This window comes from Taudactylus pleione, unplaced genomic scaffold (assembly GCF_031769625.1).
Source record: "Taudactylus pleione unplaced genomic scaffold, aTauple2 ptg000018l, whole genome shotgun sequence".
NCBI lineage: Eukaryota > Metazoa > Chordata > Amphibia > Anura > Myobatrachidae > Taudactylus > Taudactylus pleione.
In genome coordinates, this window is record NW_028284420.1 from 18151914 (window position 1) to 18170919 (window position 19006).

Here is a 19006-nt window from a genome sequence, read left to right on the forward strand (position 1 = left end):
ATCCTACCCACGGATTGGGTTCTTCCAATCCCACTGATCGTGAAGTCAGCAATCTCCTCCCTCACTATACGTATCTAGACTTATGCATAGCCATCCTTCGTTTTGGCAGGAGCCTTCACGATCTTCAATATCAATGGGGGCTGTAACAATAACCGCAGCACTGCTGCCTACACCGGCATAGGTGTGACATCGACATAGATGCCCGTCGTCAGGCAGACGAGCCAAATAACTTGCAAAATCACTACACGGCCCCCGGAGGACATATCATCCTCGCACCACATGATTATCATTGTACCTTTATTATGATTTAGGTTGCTATTGCGTTTTCTACACCACCAACCACCAAAATCACAGACTTATTGTGTTAGTTGGGGAGGGAGGGAAAGATTTCTTGTAAAAGAGGACGATGATTCCGTGCATCAGCCTTTTGTCCTTCCAAGTCGCTTCCCCTTCCATGCCCCTTGGACCTCCCTTGTCTTGTAATTCCACCTTTAACCCTGAGTTTTCCTACAGTCACTGTCCCCTAACACACTAATCATTACTTCCTCTCCTGTGCACTACAGGTAACCGAACAACTCTTACACACTATCCCCACAATCCTACAGTGCTTATCTGCATCGGGATCATTCACAGATCCCTGCTTATGTAATCTGCCCCTCTCCATCCATTGTGCAGGGTGGAATCAGTATGTAATGCCGGCGGTTAAACAAATACTGACATCGGCAGTCCAATGTGTCTGAATCCCGGCTGCATCAGGTAAGTACTCTAACCCTCCCCTGTCCCTACCCTAACCCTCCCTTAGTGGTGCCTAACCTCCCCCCAGTGCCTAACCCTAATCTCCCCCCATTAGTGCCTGAACCTATCCCCCCCACTCCCGCACCCTACACCTAACCCTCCCGGGGGGGTGCCTAACCCCAACCCCCCTTGCTGCTCCCGCAGAAAGGGTAGTCAGCCTCTCTAAAAATCACAATGAAAACAAAGCAAAAAAAGTGAGGGGAAGGAGGATGAGATATAAAAACAATTTGACTTCAACTATTATGCCTCAAAATTTAATGACACCATAAATAAAACATTAAGATTGCAATATAAATAAGCAATATAAAAATACAATGTGAAAAAATACAATAAAAAGTATAAAAATAACAATCCCCAGATACCGCTGTAGTCTATCAACTAGTTTGGAGCTGTTGTTACTGTTTACACTGGATAGACTACAGTTTGAAACATAACTAACAGTTTCATTATATGTGTCTTTTTTCTGACTTGTATATATACATCACTCTTAATTTCTATTTTGTACTATATGGTCATATGTGTATTACTGTAACAGCGGTATCAGGGGATTGTTAATTTTATACATTTTATTGTATTTTTTCACATTGCATCTTTTATATTGCTTATTTATATTTAAATTTTAATGTTTTATTCATGGTGTCATTAAATTTTGAGGCATAATATTTGAAGTATATTTTTAAACACAACCACTGCCTAATTGCTCAAATCTTTAGTTATGTTGTAAGAGTTTGAGATAGCAGCTCTTTTTGTCTATTCACTGTTCCTGAATGTCTGATCATTGTTCTGATTGGAATCTGCCTTATATTTTTTAGGTCAATGCTTTCCTCTCCTTTGTGTTTCCGATGGTTGTGATTTCAGTCTTAAATACCATCATCGCCAACCAACTTATCATTATGGTAAAGCAGGCCCATCAAGAAAACCAGGTCTGCACCATTGGTGGCCAGCAGACTGTGCTTAGTATGTCCATGGAGCCCAGCCGCATCCAGTCGCTAAAGCATGGGGTTCGAGTTCTGCGTATGTATTTTATTTCTCAATACACTTATATATTTAAAGCTGTCTGGCGTCTCAAGGGAAGAATTTAATATGCTGAAACAAAATTTATTTTGCCTTTTAAATAGAGAGAGCAATAAACAGACAAGTTGTTTTTCTTTGTCTGCAATAAAAAAATGTATTTGAAGCAGAATTATTTTTATCTAAACAGTAAAAGGTACACAATGCAACTAAATTTGTCAACTGCCAGTGACTCTCAAGCCCCATTTCTCATTAATTCTGTATTTACGGCACAGGAGATTTTAGCTTTGTGCTATTCAGTGACTACAAATGCAATTGCTTTTACTGGTTAGAAGCCTTTTTCAGGAGCAGTTTGCAATTTTAATCAAGTAATAAAGCTGGTACAAAGACTCGAGTAAAAAAAAAAAAGCAACATATTTCCAAGTTACATTTGTTTAATTGATTAAAGAGATAATTCATTTAGAATTGTAGTAATATTGCTGTGCTTTGACTACATTTTATGGCAGCTATGAAATAACCAAATTAAGCCCTCTAAGGCACAATAGAACTGCCTTTCAGCTGCCTGGGGCAAAGTATGAAATCCTTTTTGAAGCCATTGCTTGGTTGACTTAGATGTGTGCTTTTGATCACTATCATGTTGGACTGTGAAATTCCTCTTCATCTTCAGCTTTATGAGAGGCCAGAAGGTTTGCGCCAATGTATCTTTATATTTGGAGCTATTCATTATGCCCTCTATCCTGACTAGACATCAGATCATGAGACATTTTCCCACATGGTATGAGGTGATTTAATTAATATTATTATTATTATTATTATTATTATTATTATTTAAACAGGATTGAGTGTTCTTTTTTTCTGAGAAATTACTAACATCTTCCCACCCTACCCCATAGCCTAGAAGTGCAGAATTCAGGAGATAGTTCCTGGCTGAAATTCCTGCTGCTCCATTAATGATGTCATAGGCCTCTTGGCAGCCTCTCTGATGAGTTTTCTGCTTGTACTATCATCAAATTTGGAGGGACATCCTGACCTTGGCAATGTCCCAGTTGTAAGACCTTTTCTCCACTTATTGATTATACAGTAGTCCTTACAATTCTACATTGACAGGTGGAAAGGAGGGACAGAGATAGAAATGTTGGGGAAGACACCTGTCAATGGTTGGAACTGATGACCACCTCTAGTACAACCCCCCACATGCCACCCACTGCCTCCCCAACAGTAACACTCCCTTTGAAGGGGAACAAAGAAGATATAGAAACAGCAGGAGAGATCAGGCTAGAGAGACAAATGAGAGGGCACATGAGGCTATGGAGACAAAGGGGGGATCCAGGAGGCTAGAGAGACACAGAGGGGCACAAGGCTGTGGGGAGACATGAGGCTGGATAGATGGGGGAAATGAGGCTGTGAAGAGACAAAGGGGTGGCATTAGGCTGTTGAGATACAAATGGGTGACATCCATCTGGAGAGATACAGGAGGATGCATGTGGCTAAAGATACACAAGCAGGGCATGAGGTTGAAAAGACACTGACTAGGCATGAGGGCTGGAGAGACACTGGGGAATTACGAGTCAGAAGAGACAGATGGGGCATGAGGGACACACAAGGGGAGGCTGGAGGTCATAGACAACATTAAGGGATGCTGCTGGAAAGACACAGAGGGGATGAAAGGTATGACAGTCAGAACAGCTAGAGACTCAGAGAATTATGGGTCAAACTTGCTAGTCTATTTATATGTTCACATAACTCATTGTAATAAAAATTTTAGAATATGTATGTGACATCAGTCTCCAAAAAGTAGAAAAGAGACACAAACCATCGTAACCAAATGAAGTTTTTTTGTAATGTTTAACGAATTCTACTAATTCCTTCCTTTCAGTGATTCACTGTCTTTCATCTTCTACTCAAAACAAATATTCACACTTCTTATGTTATTTCTGTTTGTGCAGAGAACGCTGAGTTACACTGTAGTTGGGAAAGGCTGAGATAAATAGAGGCATAATAATTATACATCTATGATTCATAGTGTAGAGAGAGAGAGATTGCTTCTACATTTTCAGATGTGCAGAAAAAAGGCCATGTTTACCACAATTAATTAAGTAGTTTATCGATAGTTTGCCAACTTTTAGTGTATACAAGCAGTAACAATAATGCAGTCTGAACGCAATACTTAATATATTTTGACAGAGACTGTGGTTTCACATCCAATGACTGTGATTTCAGCTCTTACAGCAACGGACTCCCAAAAATAGTCTGACAAATATAAATGAAAGGGTTTAGATATAGTGCAAGTACCAGCAGTGTGTGCTGCCTGATGTGAGCGTAGATACATAAATATTTTAGGGATTTTACAGAAAAAAAATAAATGATTTATAGTCTCTAAATAGAGAAAAAGCTAGGAGATGCAGAGCAGGCCTGATTTTGGGACAAATTACTTCATAAAGCAAACACATGATCATTTTTTAATTTTATTACTTGCATTAATGATTTAGCTTTGAAAGATTTGCACAACAGTTGTGTTTTTGCACATTTTTAACTGAAATGCTCCCAGATTGTTGGGTCTTACCGTAAATGCCTTAGATTTACCATGCAAAAACCACAATTTACTGTATCGGTAAGCTCCATGCTGATTTATTACTTTAGTTTTTTTTTTTTTCATTCTATTTTTACTGTAACATAAAGGAGTGGACAGAGCTACAAAGGCAACTGTGGGTCAACAGGGCTGTGGAGAAAACAGGACACATGAAACGGGAACATATAATGTAGTCAAAATAAATGCAGACATGAAACCAAATGGTAGGGGGCACTGTTCATGAGAGAACTTACAATATAAAGGTACTGTAAAAGAGTACAGCTGAGACTATTGGCAGAACCTATGTTGATAGGTGTCAGCGGTGTGTGATGGAGGTTAGTCCACATGAGGAATAGCTTAACCAGGAATTGGTTTATTAACCATGTAGAACAGCAGGATGTGAGGTAACACTGGGTTAATGCAGCACCATGTAGGAACATGACAGATCCAGCCAGGAGCAAGTGATTGCAGGTGGCATACGGTGGTATAGAGCACACTCCTGCAGATACATGCAGTAGTGGTAGTGGAAGACACTGGACCAGGGGCATATCTGGTGTGAGGTGCACACGGGCCCCCGGGCCCAGGAGGGGCTGGCATCGCACACCCTGCACCCATATTATCTAAAACGTCTCTGAGGTCCCGCGTCGGGTCTCTAAGCGCTGCTCAAAACGGCGGAAAATGGCCTCTGCAGCAATTTTGCCGGCGTTTTGTGCATGAGCTGTTAGGAAATCGCAGTAGATTCTAGGCACACTCTAGTGCCCAGAGTCTACTGATTCAGCCACATCAGTCGGCTGCCGGCCGCCAAGGTGAGAGGAGGGGGCCCGTGACTGGGGATGCAGTGTTTGACACAATCTCCTCTTTGGAGGCACTCAGGGGCATGTCCTTACTATCTGAAGGATGGTAGAGGAAAACACCTAGTAATGGCATGCATGCACAGTATTGCATTTGGGAGGTCATTTAGATCTGCTCGCTAGATGCGTACACTCGCACCCAGCGTATGCAAATCTGGCACACACCCAGCATGGCAGGCGATCGTACGGCAAGACATAAGCACGCCCACTATGTTTTGGCATGCGATCACTTTGTGTATGCAGATGCCCACCAGCCTCTTATAAGATGCCCACTTGCGCATGTCATCTCCAGAAAGTGTAAGCAACCATTGATACATCGGGTACCATCGGATGCGATAACAGCGCTTGAGGCAGACCATACCCTACCGCAAGCACTGCGATCACTTCAGTGTGAAATTCAACCAGGTGACGTGTACTATGACGCTGCCTGCTAATTATGCACAGCTCTGAAATGGTGTTAAGACGCCCGGGCACACCTGCGTTCGTACCTCCATTCCCCCGTTTATAATGTCCAGCCCCTTTCACCACCCACAAATGGCTTGTCATATCACTCATTCTGCTGGGCTGTCTATGCGCAGCGAGTGAACGCTTCCTGATCTCTCGCACTGGTTCGCGCACTGCACAGAATGCGAAAATCGGCCAGCTACAAGCGAACGCATCCTAGCAAGCGGGTCTGAATCAGGTCCTTGGGTCGGAAGTTCCACATGCCCTGTAGTGCACCTCCGTTATTATGGGGACTGCAGCAGCTACAAGGAAACAATGCGGAGCACTCTCCTGAACAGAAACAAAAGGACTCTGGGCCTTATTCAGAGCCGCTCGCTCTGAATCAAGGACGGGCTTTTTTTTTTTTTTGGAGCGGCCTCCCGGCCGCTCACATAGCTGTGGGTGACCACCCACAGCTATAGCGAGCGGCCATGATGACGGGCTTGCGACGAGACCCTTGTGGTAGGGTCTTGTTCATCGTAAGCCCCAGAGAGCTTTCGCCTCTAACAGAGCCGAAAGCTCTCCACTGACATCACTCGTGATGTCATTGGGGCCGCCCCCAAACGGCAAGCGTCAGTGAGGGGGATGTCAGTGGGGCCGCCCCCAAACGGCAAGCGTTCCCTCTGTAAGAGCAAGAAGTCCACTGGGACTTGCGGCAACGAGACCCTACCACAAGGGTCTCGTCGCAAGTCCGATGGTCGCGATGGTCTTGACCATCGCGACCATCTTCCTGGCCGCTCGCTATAGCTGTGGGTGGTCACCCACAGCTATACGAGCGGCCAGGAGGCCGTATATAAAATTAAGGATGGCCCTGATTCAGAGCGAGCGCTCTGTCAGAGCGTCTTTCTCTGAATCATGGCCTCTGTCCCATCCCCCTGTCTCTGTCTCCCCTGTGTCTCTCTCTCTTGCTCTTAGGGATCAATTTAGTTAGGAACTCCTTGGGTTCTGTAAGCTGTTTTCACTGAGAATTCGCACAGCAAATTGCATTTGCAATTCAATTCCAAATTCACATTGTTTTGAGCAGACCCCCTAGGAAGGTGATAATGTAGGTAAATTCTTTGTTTTAAGGAAAAAATGTTTGGACATAGGACCTGATTCGGATTTGTTTGCAAACCCGATGGTCTACATACAGATCCAATGTTTGGGCACCTGGACCGGGTCTTCACATGTACACATACTTGCCAACCCTCCCGATTTGGTTGGGAGCCTCCCGAAAATCGGGTGCTGCTTCCGACCCCCTGGGAAGGCAGGCAAGCCTCCCGGCTCCCGGCGACCCCTCCTATCCCCCCACAATTACATGTAAAGCCCCCGCAGCGGGGGACGGCGGTGACGCAATTCACGTGGAATTGCGTAATTTTGGCCCCGTCCCCTGCTTCACACTGCCTGTAATATCGGCAGTGTGTAGCGGGGGCGGGGTCAAAATGACGTGATTGCGTGGCCATGCCCCACCCGCAAACACTCGTCGACTGGCCGGCCCCGCTCCCGTTTGCTGGCCATGCCCCCTCAGTCATGCCGATCTGGCTGCTCCCTCCCGGAAGGGGCAGCCAGATAGTCGGAAGTATGCATGTACAGAATAGGTCCAGCGTGATCGCTCGCAGTCCCCCCTTAGCCACAGTGAGGGAGGTGAGTTATGCTGGGCATACATGGCCAGATAAAATGTCTGTCAGACCGACAGACATTTTATCTGGCAGCCTGCCAGCCGCAGATGTCGCTAGCATACACTGTGAGATTTCTCTCACAGTGTATCAGCCCGACATCTGCGCTCCACCCCCAGGGGAGGAGACATTTCCCTGTTCCATAGGAAGGAACACAGGAAATGTCTGTCTGTCGGCCGCGGCTGGGCATACACTGCCCGATGCGGCCGACAGTTTACCGGCAAATATCGCATCGGACGGGCATGCTGGACAGTCCGGCATGCCCGACCGAGCTATATTTAACCCTCGGTCGCCCCCCCCCCACATGCTACAATTATCGGGGCGTTCCGCCGATATAAGGCGGATCGCCCCAATAATTGTAGCGTGTATGGCCAGCAATCCAGTGCTGTTGGCAGCATTTCCATGCTCCTAATTGAGTTGACCCCATAATCTGCCTTTTGTGTAGTTCACACTTGAAATGTAGAAACAATATGTCAGTTCCTGGGATGACAACATGAGAATGAGATCACAGATGAGATGGGAGGAAGGATCTCCTTTGTTCTTGTGCTCAGGAGGCTCTGGCAGCCATCACTGTGTCACACCTTCTTGCTTTCAGCAGCATGTGCTCTGATTGGCCACTCTTGTGATAACACTAACCACCCACAGGACTGTGAGACTTATTGGGTTATCTGAAGTCTGTCACCCAGTTCATGACTTGTACCTGCATCTTGCTGAAGTTCAAGCAGGGAACAACAAACATGCTGCTGTGCCGCTGAAGCAGGGCCATAGAGCACTGTGTGTTGGATGAGGAGCGTTCTGCGCTGTCTGTCTCCAGGATCCGCCACAGCTCAGTAGGAGGCCTAACCTCCGACGTGCTAATACGCACACTGTTGGCACATCTTACTTCCTCAGCATTCCAGGACACTAGATGTGCCCTCTGAGATTCCCAGCCATAAGAGCCACATACAGCCCTACAGAGTACCGCAAGTACAGTACCCTATACCACCACCGCTATTACGAAGGAGCACAGTGCCACTAATCTGGGACTTATACCATCCTGCTCACTTAACATCCTGTACACACAGGACCCAGTATACTCCCAATGTACTGACTGTGGGTATATATTTACATCACATTTTATGTCAAGTTATGGACCCCAGTGTCCTTCCCTGGTCACTCTGCCAGTTGGTCACGTGCCCAGATGCATTCTGCTACACTCTGCTAATCAGTGGCGTCACTATGGGGTGCGGGCCACACTGGGTGACACCATCTGAGGGGGTGACAAAAGGTTTCACCCAGCAGCAGGAGAAGCTGGGCGCTGCTCAGCAGCTCCCGGATCACTGGAAAAGCCCCCAACATGACAAGAACGTGGGCGTGACATGCTGTCACATCCCTAAATGTCACAAACCAGGGGCCATGGCGAAGCCATGCCCCTTAGGTGGGCACAAAGTCTACACAATACTGCACTAGGTGGCACCAAGAATAGTGATGCCAGTGCTGCTAATACTATGGTAAGGTGAGGGGAACTACTGTGTCTCTCCCATGCTCCCACGAGTTTTGATATAATCCTGCTGTGTTGTAGCAGTAAGCAGCGGGCATTCGTGTGTATGGTAATCATTGTATTTGCACTAGATAATAGATATTTAGGTTAAGGTATTGTAATTAATATATAAACTTTCAGAATGTTTTATGGAAATATATTGGAAGCTTTTGATCAGTTATGTTGTCCCAAATATATATTTTCACAAGGTAGCAAACCAACTTTCCAGGAGTCATGACCTACATACCGAATGTGGGACTGTGGGTTAGTCCCATGAAATCAGGTCTGTCCCACAGAAACTGGGGAGGTTGGGTCGGGAGGTATGTAAAAGTAGTAGCAAAGTGTTACAAGTTTTATTACTCAACATATGTACATAGGGCCTGATTCACTACGGAACATAACTGCAAATGCAGTAGCGATTACGCTCGCAGTTCAACTAATGCTAATCCATTGCAATTGCAATGCTGCCTCTACACTACATAAGGACGCCCACTTTACCTTACACACATTTATAATGTTTTGCAGAACTGCGAAACCATCGGTACAATCGAGTACCATTGCAGCCTCACACACACTTCCACAAGCCCTGACTTGACTCAGAAACTGCTAACTTCCACACACGCTATCAGGCTTCGTAGGCCATAATTTATGCACGCCCCTGCAACCGCGTTCAAACGCACATGCACATCTGCGTTCAGCGGACCACCTCCCCGTCACCACACACAAACGGCACTTCCAGTCAATCACTCTGCAATGGGTCTGCGTAGTCACTGCAAATGCTGCTCCGATGGCAGGTTTGCGCACTGCGATGCATGCACAGTACGCAACAATCGGCCGATTGCGTGCGTATTAGCCCTCAGCCTGTACATGTTGTCACAAATAAACTTTACACAATTGCACAGTCCTGCTATTTCACACATATTACATATACGTTAGGAAGGTGTATTTCCTTGTATCGGGAGAAGAAGCAAACACACTCATTAATATAAGTAATAGGGTGTTGCTTATGTAAATGCTTCAGCCTGTGCAGCTTATAATGAACTCTCCTTATGTCTGTGCTGCATAAATCACAATTACTTTTCTTTAGAATTCGCTTAATCCATTCTTCTCACGGATTAACTGGTGAGCGTCCACAGAGACAGAGACATCTCTTCCCTTTCTAGAATTAAGTTTTGTGTTCTGTAAACACTGGTGGATCATAAGATGACTGTTTATAGAATACAGTGTACAGCCATTACCAACATTTTCAAAATGACGAGTCTGGGATATCAGCCAGAATATTCAGTGTGTCATTTATTCTGCAGAGAACTTCTTCTATGGTTCCGACTACAGGTACAGAATACAGATGCGTGTGCAAAACAACGGCCTCTACAACGTTAGCAAAAAGGTTTCTCTACTGCTTCTCTTATTTTATCCAATGGCAGATTTTACCTGGGACCTGCAGAGCTGTAGCCCCCCCCCCCAATAAAATATGCCACCCCCAGTGAAGTTTAACAGTGAGTCTATGCACTGGATGTCTGCCAATTAAAAATTAACTGCTAATCTAACAACAGACAGGCAGTTCCAGTGGGAGTTGTTTTCACCCCTGGGACTGCCAGTCTGGACAGTGATTAGCAGAGAGAGAACTTCCAATGGGAACTTTGTAGGGGTTGCAACCGACGCAGTCCCTAGAAGTCGGTGTTTATGTGCTTGCACCAGTGACGTGCGGTGAGGTCAATGGCTGAGGAGACACACATGGAGATGGGTCTGAGTGCTTGGAGCCTGTCTCACCCCCTACTCACTAAGCTGCAGTGTCCATTGAATCTCCTACCTGCATCACTGTGTCTTCTCTTGCTGCTGCTGACTGAGTTCTCTAAACACTGCAGTGCACTTCCTGGTCACATGACACATCCAAGTTGGCCGTCAGTGCTAAACGAACGTCCCCCATATTCAGGGGCATGCCTCTATTAGCTCTTTCTGTGCAGCTTACTGCCCGTAGTGTGGCCCCGCCCCCAGCTCTGAAAGCAGTGTCTGACTATACAGAAGCGAGGCTGAGCTGGTTCTGCCTCATCTCCCTGCAGTCCCAGGGAGCTCCAAAAAGCTGATGAGTTTTAACTGTAAAAATTATTACAATAAACAAAAAATATGTTTATAAGTTAAAAATATTTTCTTTGTATTATTTTAATAATTTTTATATGAAATCTAAGGAGTAAGGCAGGGGAGGCTCTGCCTACCCTGACTGCACATCCCTGGCTTGCACCAGTCACTGCGCCTGCCAAATCCATTGTGCATGCTCAATGCACCTGGTAGGCGCCGTACATTTCCAACAGAACTGCAGCCCAGGCAGCTCCCCTCTTGCAATATGGTAGGAACTTCCACTGCTCATATCTCCCAATAGAAGTGTTTTCTAATCACTATTTTTTATGTTGGCTTTTTCATTACTTACATAAAAAGATATTTGCTGAGCACATACAAATGTGTTTAGTAAATGTTGTTGGAGGGTTAATAAATGAAAGCATTCTAAATGCAGAAAAGCCTTTCCGTAATAACTATGGAAATTTCTACTTACTGTATATGAACTGATTTTATTGTGATTTCAAACAGTGAAGTGCTGGACTGCTGTTTTGTATGTTATGTGTGTTCTTAGTAGAGATGAGCGGGTCCGGTTCTCAGAGAACCGGACCTGTCTGAACATCGCTATTCTGAGTCAGATCCGAGTCTGTAAGGGGCTGTAAGCAAAAGTCAATAAAAGTAAAAAAAATATAAAATAATAATAAGTTAAAAAAAAAAATAGTTAAAAAGTTTATTTTTTTTGTGCTGTACCCCAGTGTATCCATATAAGCACTGTGACTCTGCAGGCCGTACCTCCTTCCCCAGTATATCCATATAAGCACTGTGACACTGCTGCCCATATACCAATGTATGCTCCCGTCCCAGTGTATCCATATAAGCACTGTGACGCTGCAGTCTGTACCCTAGTGTTTGCTTCCGTACCCCAGTGAATCTGTATAAGCTCTGTGATGCTGCAGGCTGCACCCCAGTGCTACCATACTCCAGTGTATTCATATAAGAACTGTGACGCTGCAGGCCATACCCCAGTGTAATATTCATACAAGTACTGTGACGCTGCAGGCCATACCGCAGTGTAATATTCAGACATGTATTGTGACACTGTAGGTCATACCCCAGTGTAATATTAAATTTCATACAAGTATCGTGACGCTGTAGGTTGTACCGCAGTGTAATATTCATAGTCATACAAGAATTGTGACGCTGCAGGCTAGTACCGCAGTAAAATATTCATACACGTATTGTGACACTATAGGTCATACCGCTGTGTAATATTATTGCAAGTATTGTGACGCTGTAGGTCATACCGCAGTGTAATATTAATACAAGTACTGTATTGTGACGCTGTAGGACATACCACCGTGTAATATCCATACAAGTATTGTGATGCTGCAGGCCATACTGCAGTGTAATATTCATACAAGTATTGTGATGCTGCAAGCCATACCGCAGTGTAATATTCATACAAGTATTGTGACACTGCTGGCTGTACCTCAGTGTAATATTCAATTTGATAGACGTATTGTGCCGCTATAGGTCATACCGCTGTGTAATATTCATACAAGTATTGTGACACTGTAGGTCATACCACAGTGTAATATTCATACAATTATTGTGACGCCGTAGGTAGTACAGCAGTGTTATATTCATACAAGTATAGTGACACTGTAGGTCATACCCAAGTGTAATATTACATTTCATACAAGTATTAAAATTACTCTAGGTCATACAACAGTGTAATATTTAATTTCATACAAGTATTGTGATGCTGTAGGTTTTACCGCAGTGTAATAGTCGTACACGTATTGTGACACTGTAGATCATACCGCAATGTAATATTCATACAAGTATTGTGATGCTGCAGCCCATTCCGCAGTGTAATAATCATAAAAATATTATGACGCTTTAGGTCATGATGCAGTGCAATATTGTTACAGGTATTGTGACGCTTTAGGTCATACCGCACTGTAATATTCATACAAGTATTGTTACGCTGTAGGTCATACACCAGTGTAGTAATCAATTTCATACATGTATTGTGACACTGTAGGTCATACCGCAGTGTAATATTCATACAAGTATTGTGACGCTGTAGGTCGTCCCGCAGTGTAATATTCATACAAGTATTGTGACGCTGCTGGCTGTACCTCAATATAATATTCAATTTCATACAAGTATTGTAACGCTATAGGTCGTACCGCTGTGTAATAATAATAGTCATACAAGTATTGTGACGCTGTAGGTCATACTGCAGTGTAATATTCATACAAGTATAGTGACACTGTAGGTCATACCCAAGTGTAATATTACATTTCATACAAGTATTAAAATTAGCTGGAACTAAAGTAGTCACTACTGTATTAGGATGGCGGGACAGTCCCATAATAGCTGCATTTCTTGTCAGGCTGTATATAGATGCTAAAATGTAACACACAAATTAAAGTGCTTCTACTTTACTTTGTACATCTCTCATGTAAATAACACAAGCAATCTATTTTCTATCATAGAGATAGATGTATGAAGGACTTAATTTTTACATAACATCAGGTCGTCTTATACACACACATTCCGCAGCACATATCCTAACCCACTGCTCCATGCTCCTTCTTCACTATCTACCCCTCTGTGTCGCCCCTGTCTGTCTGCCCTTCCCCTTTAGAATGTAAGCTCTCACGAGCAGGGCCCTCATCCTCACGTGCTTCTCCTCCCCCTACTTAGAGTATAATTTACTCCTAACTCCCTACAATGGCACCTACCACCTGGTTGCTCATGTCCTGCTGCTTGTGTTTTGCAGCTGAGTTTATAACCTTGTCCTTGTCCTGCATTGTTTTGTATTACTATTAACTGTTTTTCTTGTGTGCTCATTTATGTACTGTGTAAGGCGCTGCGGAACCTTTGTGGCGCCATATAAATAAAGGATAATAATAATAATAATAATAATATTCATACTAGTATTGTGACACTGTAGGTCATTCCGCAGTGTAATATTCAATTTCATACAAGTAATTGTGACATTGTAGGTTATACCGCAGTGTAATATTCATACAAGTATTGTGACGCTGTAGGACGTACCACAGTGTAATATTCAATTTCGTACAAGTATTGTGACATTGTAGGTTATACCGCAGTGCAGTGGTCGAAGTGGGGCGGTATACGGCGGTATGATATACCGCCACTTCCCGGCCCCACTTCATTTTAAATGCAGATGAGAATGTACCAACGCTGGGATCCAGTATGGGATCCCAGCGCTGGAACAGCGGCGGCTATGTGTAGAGATGTGTCCCGCAGGGGACACATCTCGATCGGGGTAGCAGAGGCGCTGGCATGTAGCCGGGACAAATTACCGGGTCCCGGCTGCACTAGAAGCACCGCCACCATGCACTGGGCGACCGCCAGCCAATGAGGAGGCTCGCGGCCGCCAGCCAATGAGGAGGCTTGCAGCCCCCAACCATTCAGGAGGCTCGCGGCCGCCAGCCAATGAGGAGGCTCGCGGCCGTCAGCCAATGAGGAGGCTCGCGGCCCCCAAACATTCAGGAGGCTCGCGGCCGCCAGCCAATGAGGAAGCTCGCGGCCGCCAGCCAATCACGAGGTTCGTGGCCGCCAGCCAATGAGGAGGCTCGCAGCCGCCAGCCAATCACAAGGCTCGCGGCCGCCAGCCAATGAAAAGCTGCCAAATGGCAGCTAGTCATTGGCACGCATCGGCGCCAGATAACTGCAATGAGGCTCCCGGTGGCTCTATTCCAGCAGTGCAGGTCAGAGGGAATTAGAGAGAGGGGAGGGTGTGAGAGAGGGGCAGACAGAGGGAGGCAGGCAGTTAGTATTGTAGGGGGTGAAAGAGAGGGAATCAGTAAGTGAGAAGGACAGGGTGTGAGAGAGGGGAGCAGGCAGGGAGAAGTGTGTGTGGAAGTGGGGGGGTGAAACGTACAATGGGGTGTAATGGAAGCAGGGGCCCAAAGGGGGGGGATTCAATCTCCATACCCCCACCTCTAAATTTCCACTTCGAGCACTGCCGCAGTGTAATATTCATACAAGTATTGTGACGCTGTAGGACATACCACAGTGTAATATTCATACAAGTATTGTGACGCTGCAGGCCGTACCCCAGTTTATGCTTTTTTACCCCATTGAATAGAAGCAATTAATCAAATAACTCTGGCGCTTATCGATTTAAATTGAATAAATTGTTATTAGTAAATTTACCATATAGTTCCAGCTGCAGAGACCTTAATGAGCCTGTGAATACTCATCAAATGATCAAACCCTGAAAGACAAACAATAGAACTCTGCGCTAATGAAAATAGACACAGTATGTGAGATGGCAGACTGAGATGTAAGAATTGTCAGGACTCATTCAAATATGCAGAAATATTATATTTTTTATTCAATAATACCATATACTATAATACTATATAAAAAATTTTTTACCTAAAAATAAAATCACACATTGAATATTTGTGATGTCACAATATCTCTATCGTTACTTGTCAAGCAACTGAGATAAATGCAACAACATAAGAAACAATGTGTGTGTGTGTGTGTGTGTATATGTGTGTGTGTGTATATATATATATATATATATATATATATATATATATAATTGACTGAGATAAATGGATCTCTCAAATCCTTTGTACTGATAAAAAGTCCAGGATTAATGGGCTGATGCCGTCCACATACAATTTACTGTGTGACTTCCGTATGTAATATATACTGCATGATGCCAGAATCAATCGTGTGAATTGCCAAATAATCACCCTCTTCAGCAATGTGGTTTAAGTCCCGTGAGGGTGAGAAGCTGTATATGGCCTGGAATGTCCCAGATTCTGGGATAATGCTCACCCCGTTGGCTTGATCTGTGTCTTAGACGTGTTTTGCCCCTAAAAGTAGCGGGGGCTTTCTTTGAGAAGAGGCCAGCGGCAGAAGAAACAACACAGCCGGCAAAGGGAAGGAGCGGCGACTTGTCCGTGTAAAGGGAGTAAAACAGCGTACATCTCTGAATCAGGCCCATAGTTCTTAGTAGTTAGGTGAAACTACTATCAATCTATCAGCATCCATAAGATTATGCAAAGTATTAACATCTACTTCCTTTATTGTGGCCCTTTCAAATTATGAACATCATCACCCACTGCTGCCCTCAGATCAATATATACTGTATGTTATGGACTTCTCTCTCTCTCTCTCTCTCTCTCTCTCTCTCTCTCTCTCTCTCTCTCTCTCTCTCTCTCTCTCTCTCTCTCTCTATATATATATATATATGCACACTTGTGATTCCTAATATACTTATAATAGGGGAGGGGTGTATATCACATATGCTGTAGTGTGAGGGAAAGATACACAGCCCTCTAAGATACTTATTTCCTGCCGTTCTTCTGCTATCGAAAAATACTGAGTTCGAAAAAAAATATATATTTTTAAATCCCATCAAAACATCATCTACATTTGTTAATAGAAATGTAGAAAGCAGTGAAAGAGTTAATATTGGGAGCAGCCCTTGGGAAATGTCAATCTTTCAGAACAATCAGTGTTTTCTAATTCCAAGATTTCCAATTAAAGTTCAAGGCAAAGCTCTCGCACTTTCCCATCCATTCCTGTCTATTGGAAAGCAATGTTTACCAGTCCTGCTTGCCCTTTAGCTTCACAGCAGGCAGATACATCCTTGCCTTTGTTTGACACAAATGTAATGTAAATGTTTTTTTATTTTATAGTATGTCTAATGCTGGGTACACATGTAAAGATTTTCTGTCCAACCATCCAACTAGTTGATTGGTTGGAATGAAAATCTGGTAACATATGGGAGTAACTGATGATCAGCAATTTGCTCCTAAATGCCAGAAAACAGATGAAAATGGTCGGTCAGACAAGTTTGTTAAATGTTTGATCAAAACAATTTGTTCAAACAACAGTTTTTGTCCATTTTCCGGCGTTTAGGAGCAAATTGCTGATCATCAGTTACTCCCATACATTACCAGATTTTCATTCCAACCAATCATCTAGTTGGATGGTTGGACAGAAAATATTTACGTGTGTACCCAGCATAAGAGAATAAAAGTCCATGAATATCCCAGCTACAGTATAGGGACATATTTACTAATTATCAGGTTTCAGACCCATTAATCAGAATTTCTTATCGCCGCAGCATTGCAGCATTCAGACAGTCCCCCAAAGGTAAACTGCGTCAAAAAATAAAAACACTTAAGGACACCCCAAAAAATCACTTTGAAGTTTGGGGTAAAAAAAATAATGTTGGGGGACAAAGTTAAAAACTAGCAAACTAGACACAAGGGGGGTCCCCAAGTATGCCCCAGGTGTTTTTTTTCATTGCAGGGGCTTGTGGAAGGTGGATTTTTCAAGATTTTTTTCAACTTAACTTTAGCAACTTTAAAATATGCTGACCCCCATTTTCAAGTACCGCAAATTTGCTGGGATAAGTTATTTTCTGCAAATAATATGCCAGAATACTATTCTTCACCACTTATACAAAAACGCTATTTAGCAGCTATCGTGCCCATTTAAAAACACCAAATACCTTCAGCAAGCCAAATCGGGGGTAACCATAGCTAACCCCCATGTCAGAGCATCTTTTGGTGGGTGTCAGGCTGATTTCCCCAAATCTGATAGTGCTTTCCGCCTGTTCAAGTTACTCCTGGTCCCGTTTTCACGTACTTTGCAACTGAATATGGGGATACGCGGGCATGCGCGCGATACTTTTCCACCTACAAAACACGCGATGTAGGAAAAAAGTCCGGGAGGCGGCAAAGTATCGCGGGTCCGCTGAAATTGAATACGGCTCTAGGTTGGTAACCTCAGGGGGGGGGGGGTTTGTGCCTCTCCTGTTTACAGATACCAGCTTATGATTATGGCAGGGCAAACTGATGTTAATGGTCCCTTGTTATAATTGAAACCAGACCAAGAGCCTGATTCAGGACGCAATGACGATGTTTAAGCAGTTGAGCAATTATAGTTGATCTGCACATGCCTATGAGTTGCAATGCGCATGTTTCAAGTTTCATTACCGTTCTAGCTCGCAGTGAGGCTTTATTTGCAAAGTGATTGATAGGCCGGGACCATTGGTGAGCAGCAACTGGAGTGGTGACAACTCAAATGCAGGAGTGTTCCGACAATTTTTGGGGTGTGTCTCAGGCTGCGACTGCGATCCCGTATGCAATAAAAATGCCTCTGGCGTCTCCATTCCCGCAGCCAGTCTGTGCGACCAGAAGGCTGATCATCAATTGATCTGTGACTGCTGCTCCTTCTTTGTATGCAGACGTTTGGATTTGCAAAGCCGCCAGTGGGCATCTCAATACAAATCCCGGTGGCTGCAGCATTTCTATATTTTCGCACCGGCCCTACGTACAAATTCGCAGCTGCAGTGCCATTATTACACCTATGAATCAAGCTTTATACAGTAGCACTCATTTATTTTAACCTTTTGCAGTAGTATACATGCAGACTGTCTTTATTACAGGGGTATATTTATATCTTACATTTGTTATAACATTTTCTGAGTAAACCTGAATGAAACATGCAAACAAATAATACAGATTTGTCTACACTAACTTAACCCCAAATCACGCCAATAGCCCCATCTGGTATGTCACAGATTATGCGACTAAACCATGTCAAGTTTCCTGCCACATAGTCAAATGGAACTAATGCAACAAAGAATATGAAGAAAATCCTTTTCTTACATGAAAACTGCAGGGACAGATGGATATTTTCCCATCAGTCCCTTTAGGCTGTTGAAACTCCTCCCACTCCCTTCCCCTCATGTGCCCAGTGTAAATAGCATGTACTGTAGTACTCATATTAAAAGTCTCTCTATGAATATAAAAAAAAGTGTATACATGAAATGTGAACGTGTGTGTATAATTAGTAGAGAAGTGCGGTTCGGTTTTACTCTATGTTCGGATCTCAAAAACAGCATCATATTGGCTATTCAGCTGTCACATGTATTGGATAGCCAATAAGAGAAATCCAAACTAATCTGAACTTGCGATAATTTGGCGATAAGCACCAAATAAAACCGAACCCGCACATCTCTAATAATTAGTGTTCATTCTAGCACCGTGCTCAT

The 19006-nt window shown here is 43.9% G+C and overlaps 1 protein-coding gene across 1 annotated transcript in view; it reads left to right on the forward strand.

Annotated features, from left to right (window-relative positions):
• NTSR1 (neurotensin receptor 1) overlaps nt 1-19006 on the forward strand; it is a 220503-nt gene that overhangs the window by 148713 nt on the left and 52784 nt on the right. The window contains exon 2 of the mRNA XM_088482940.1: nt 1608-1809. Coding sequence (XP_088339066.1) covers nt 1608-1809 — 202 coding nt within the window. The remainder of the gene's footprint in view (nt 1-1607; nt 1810-19006) is intronic.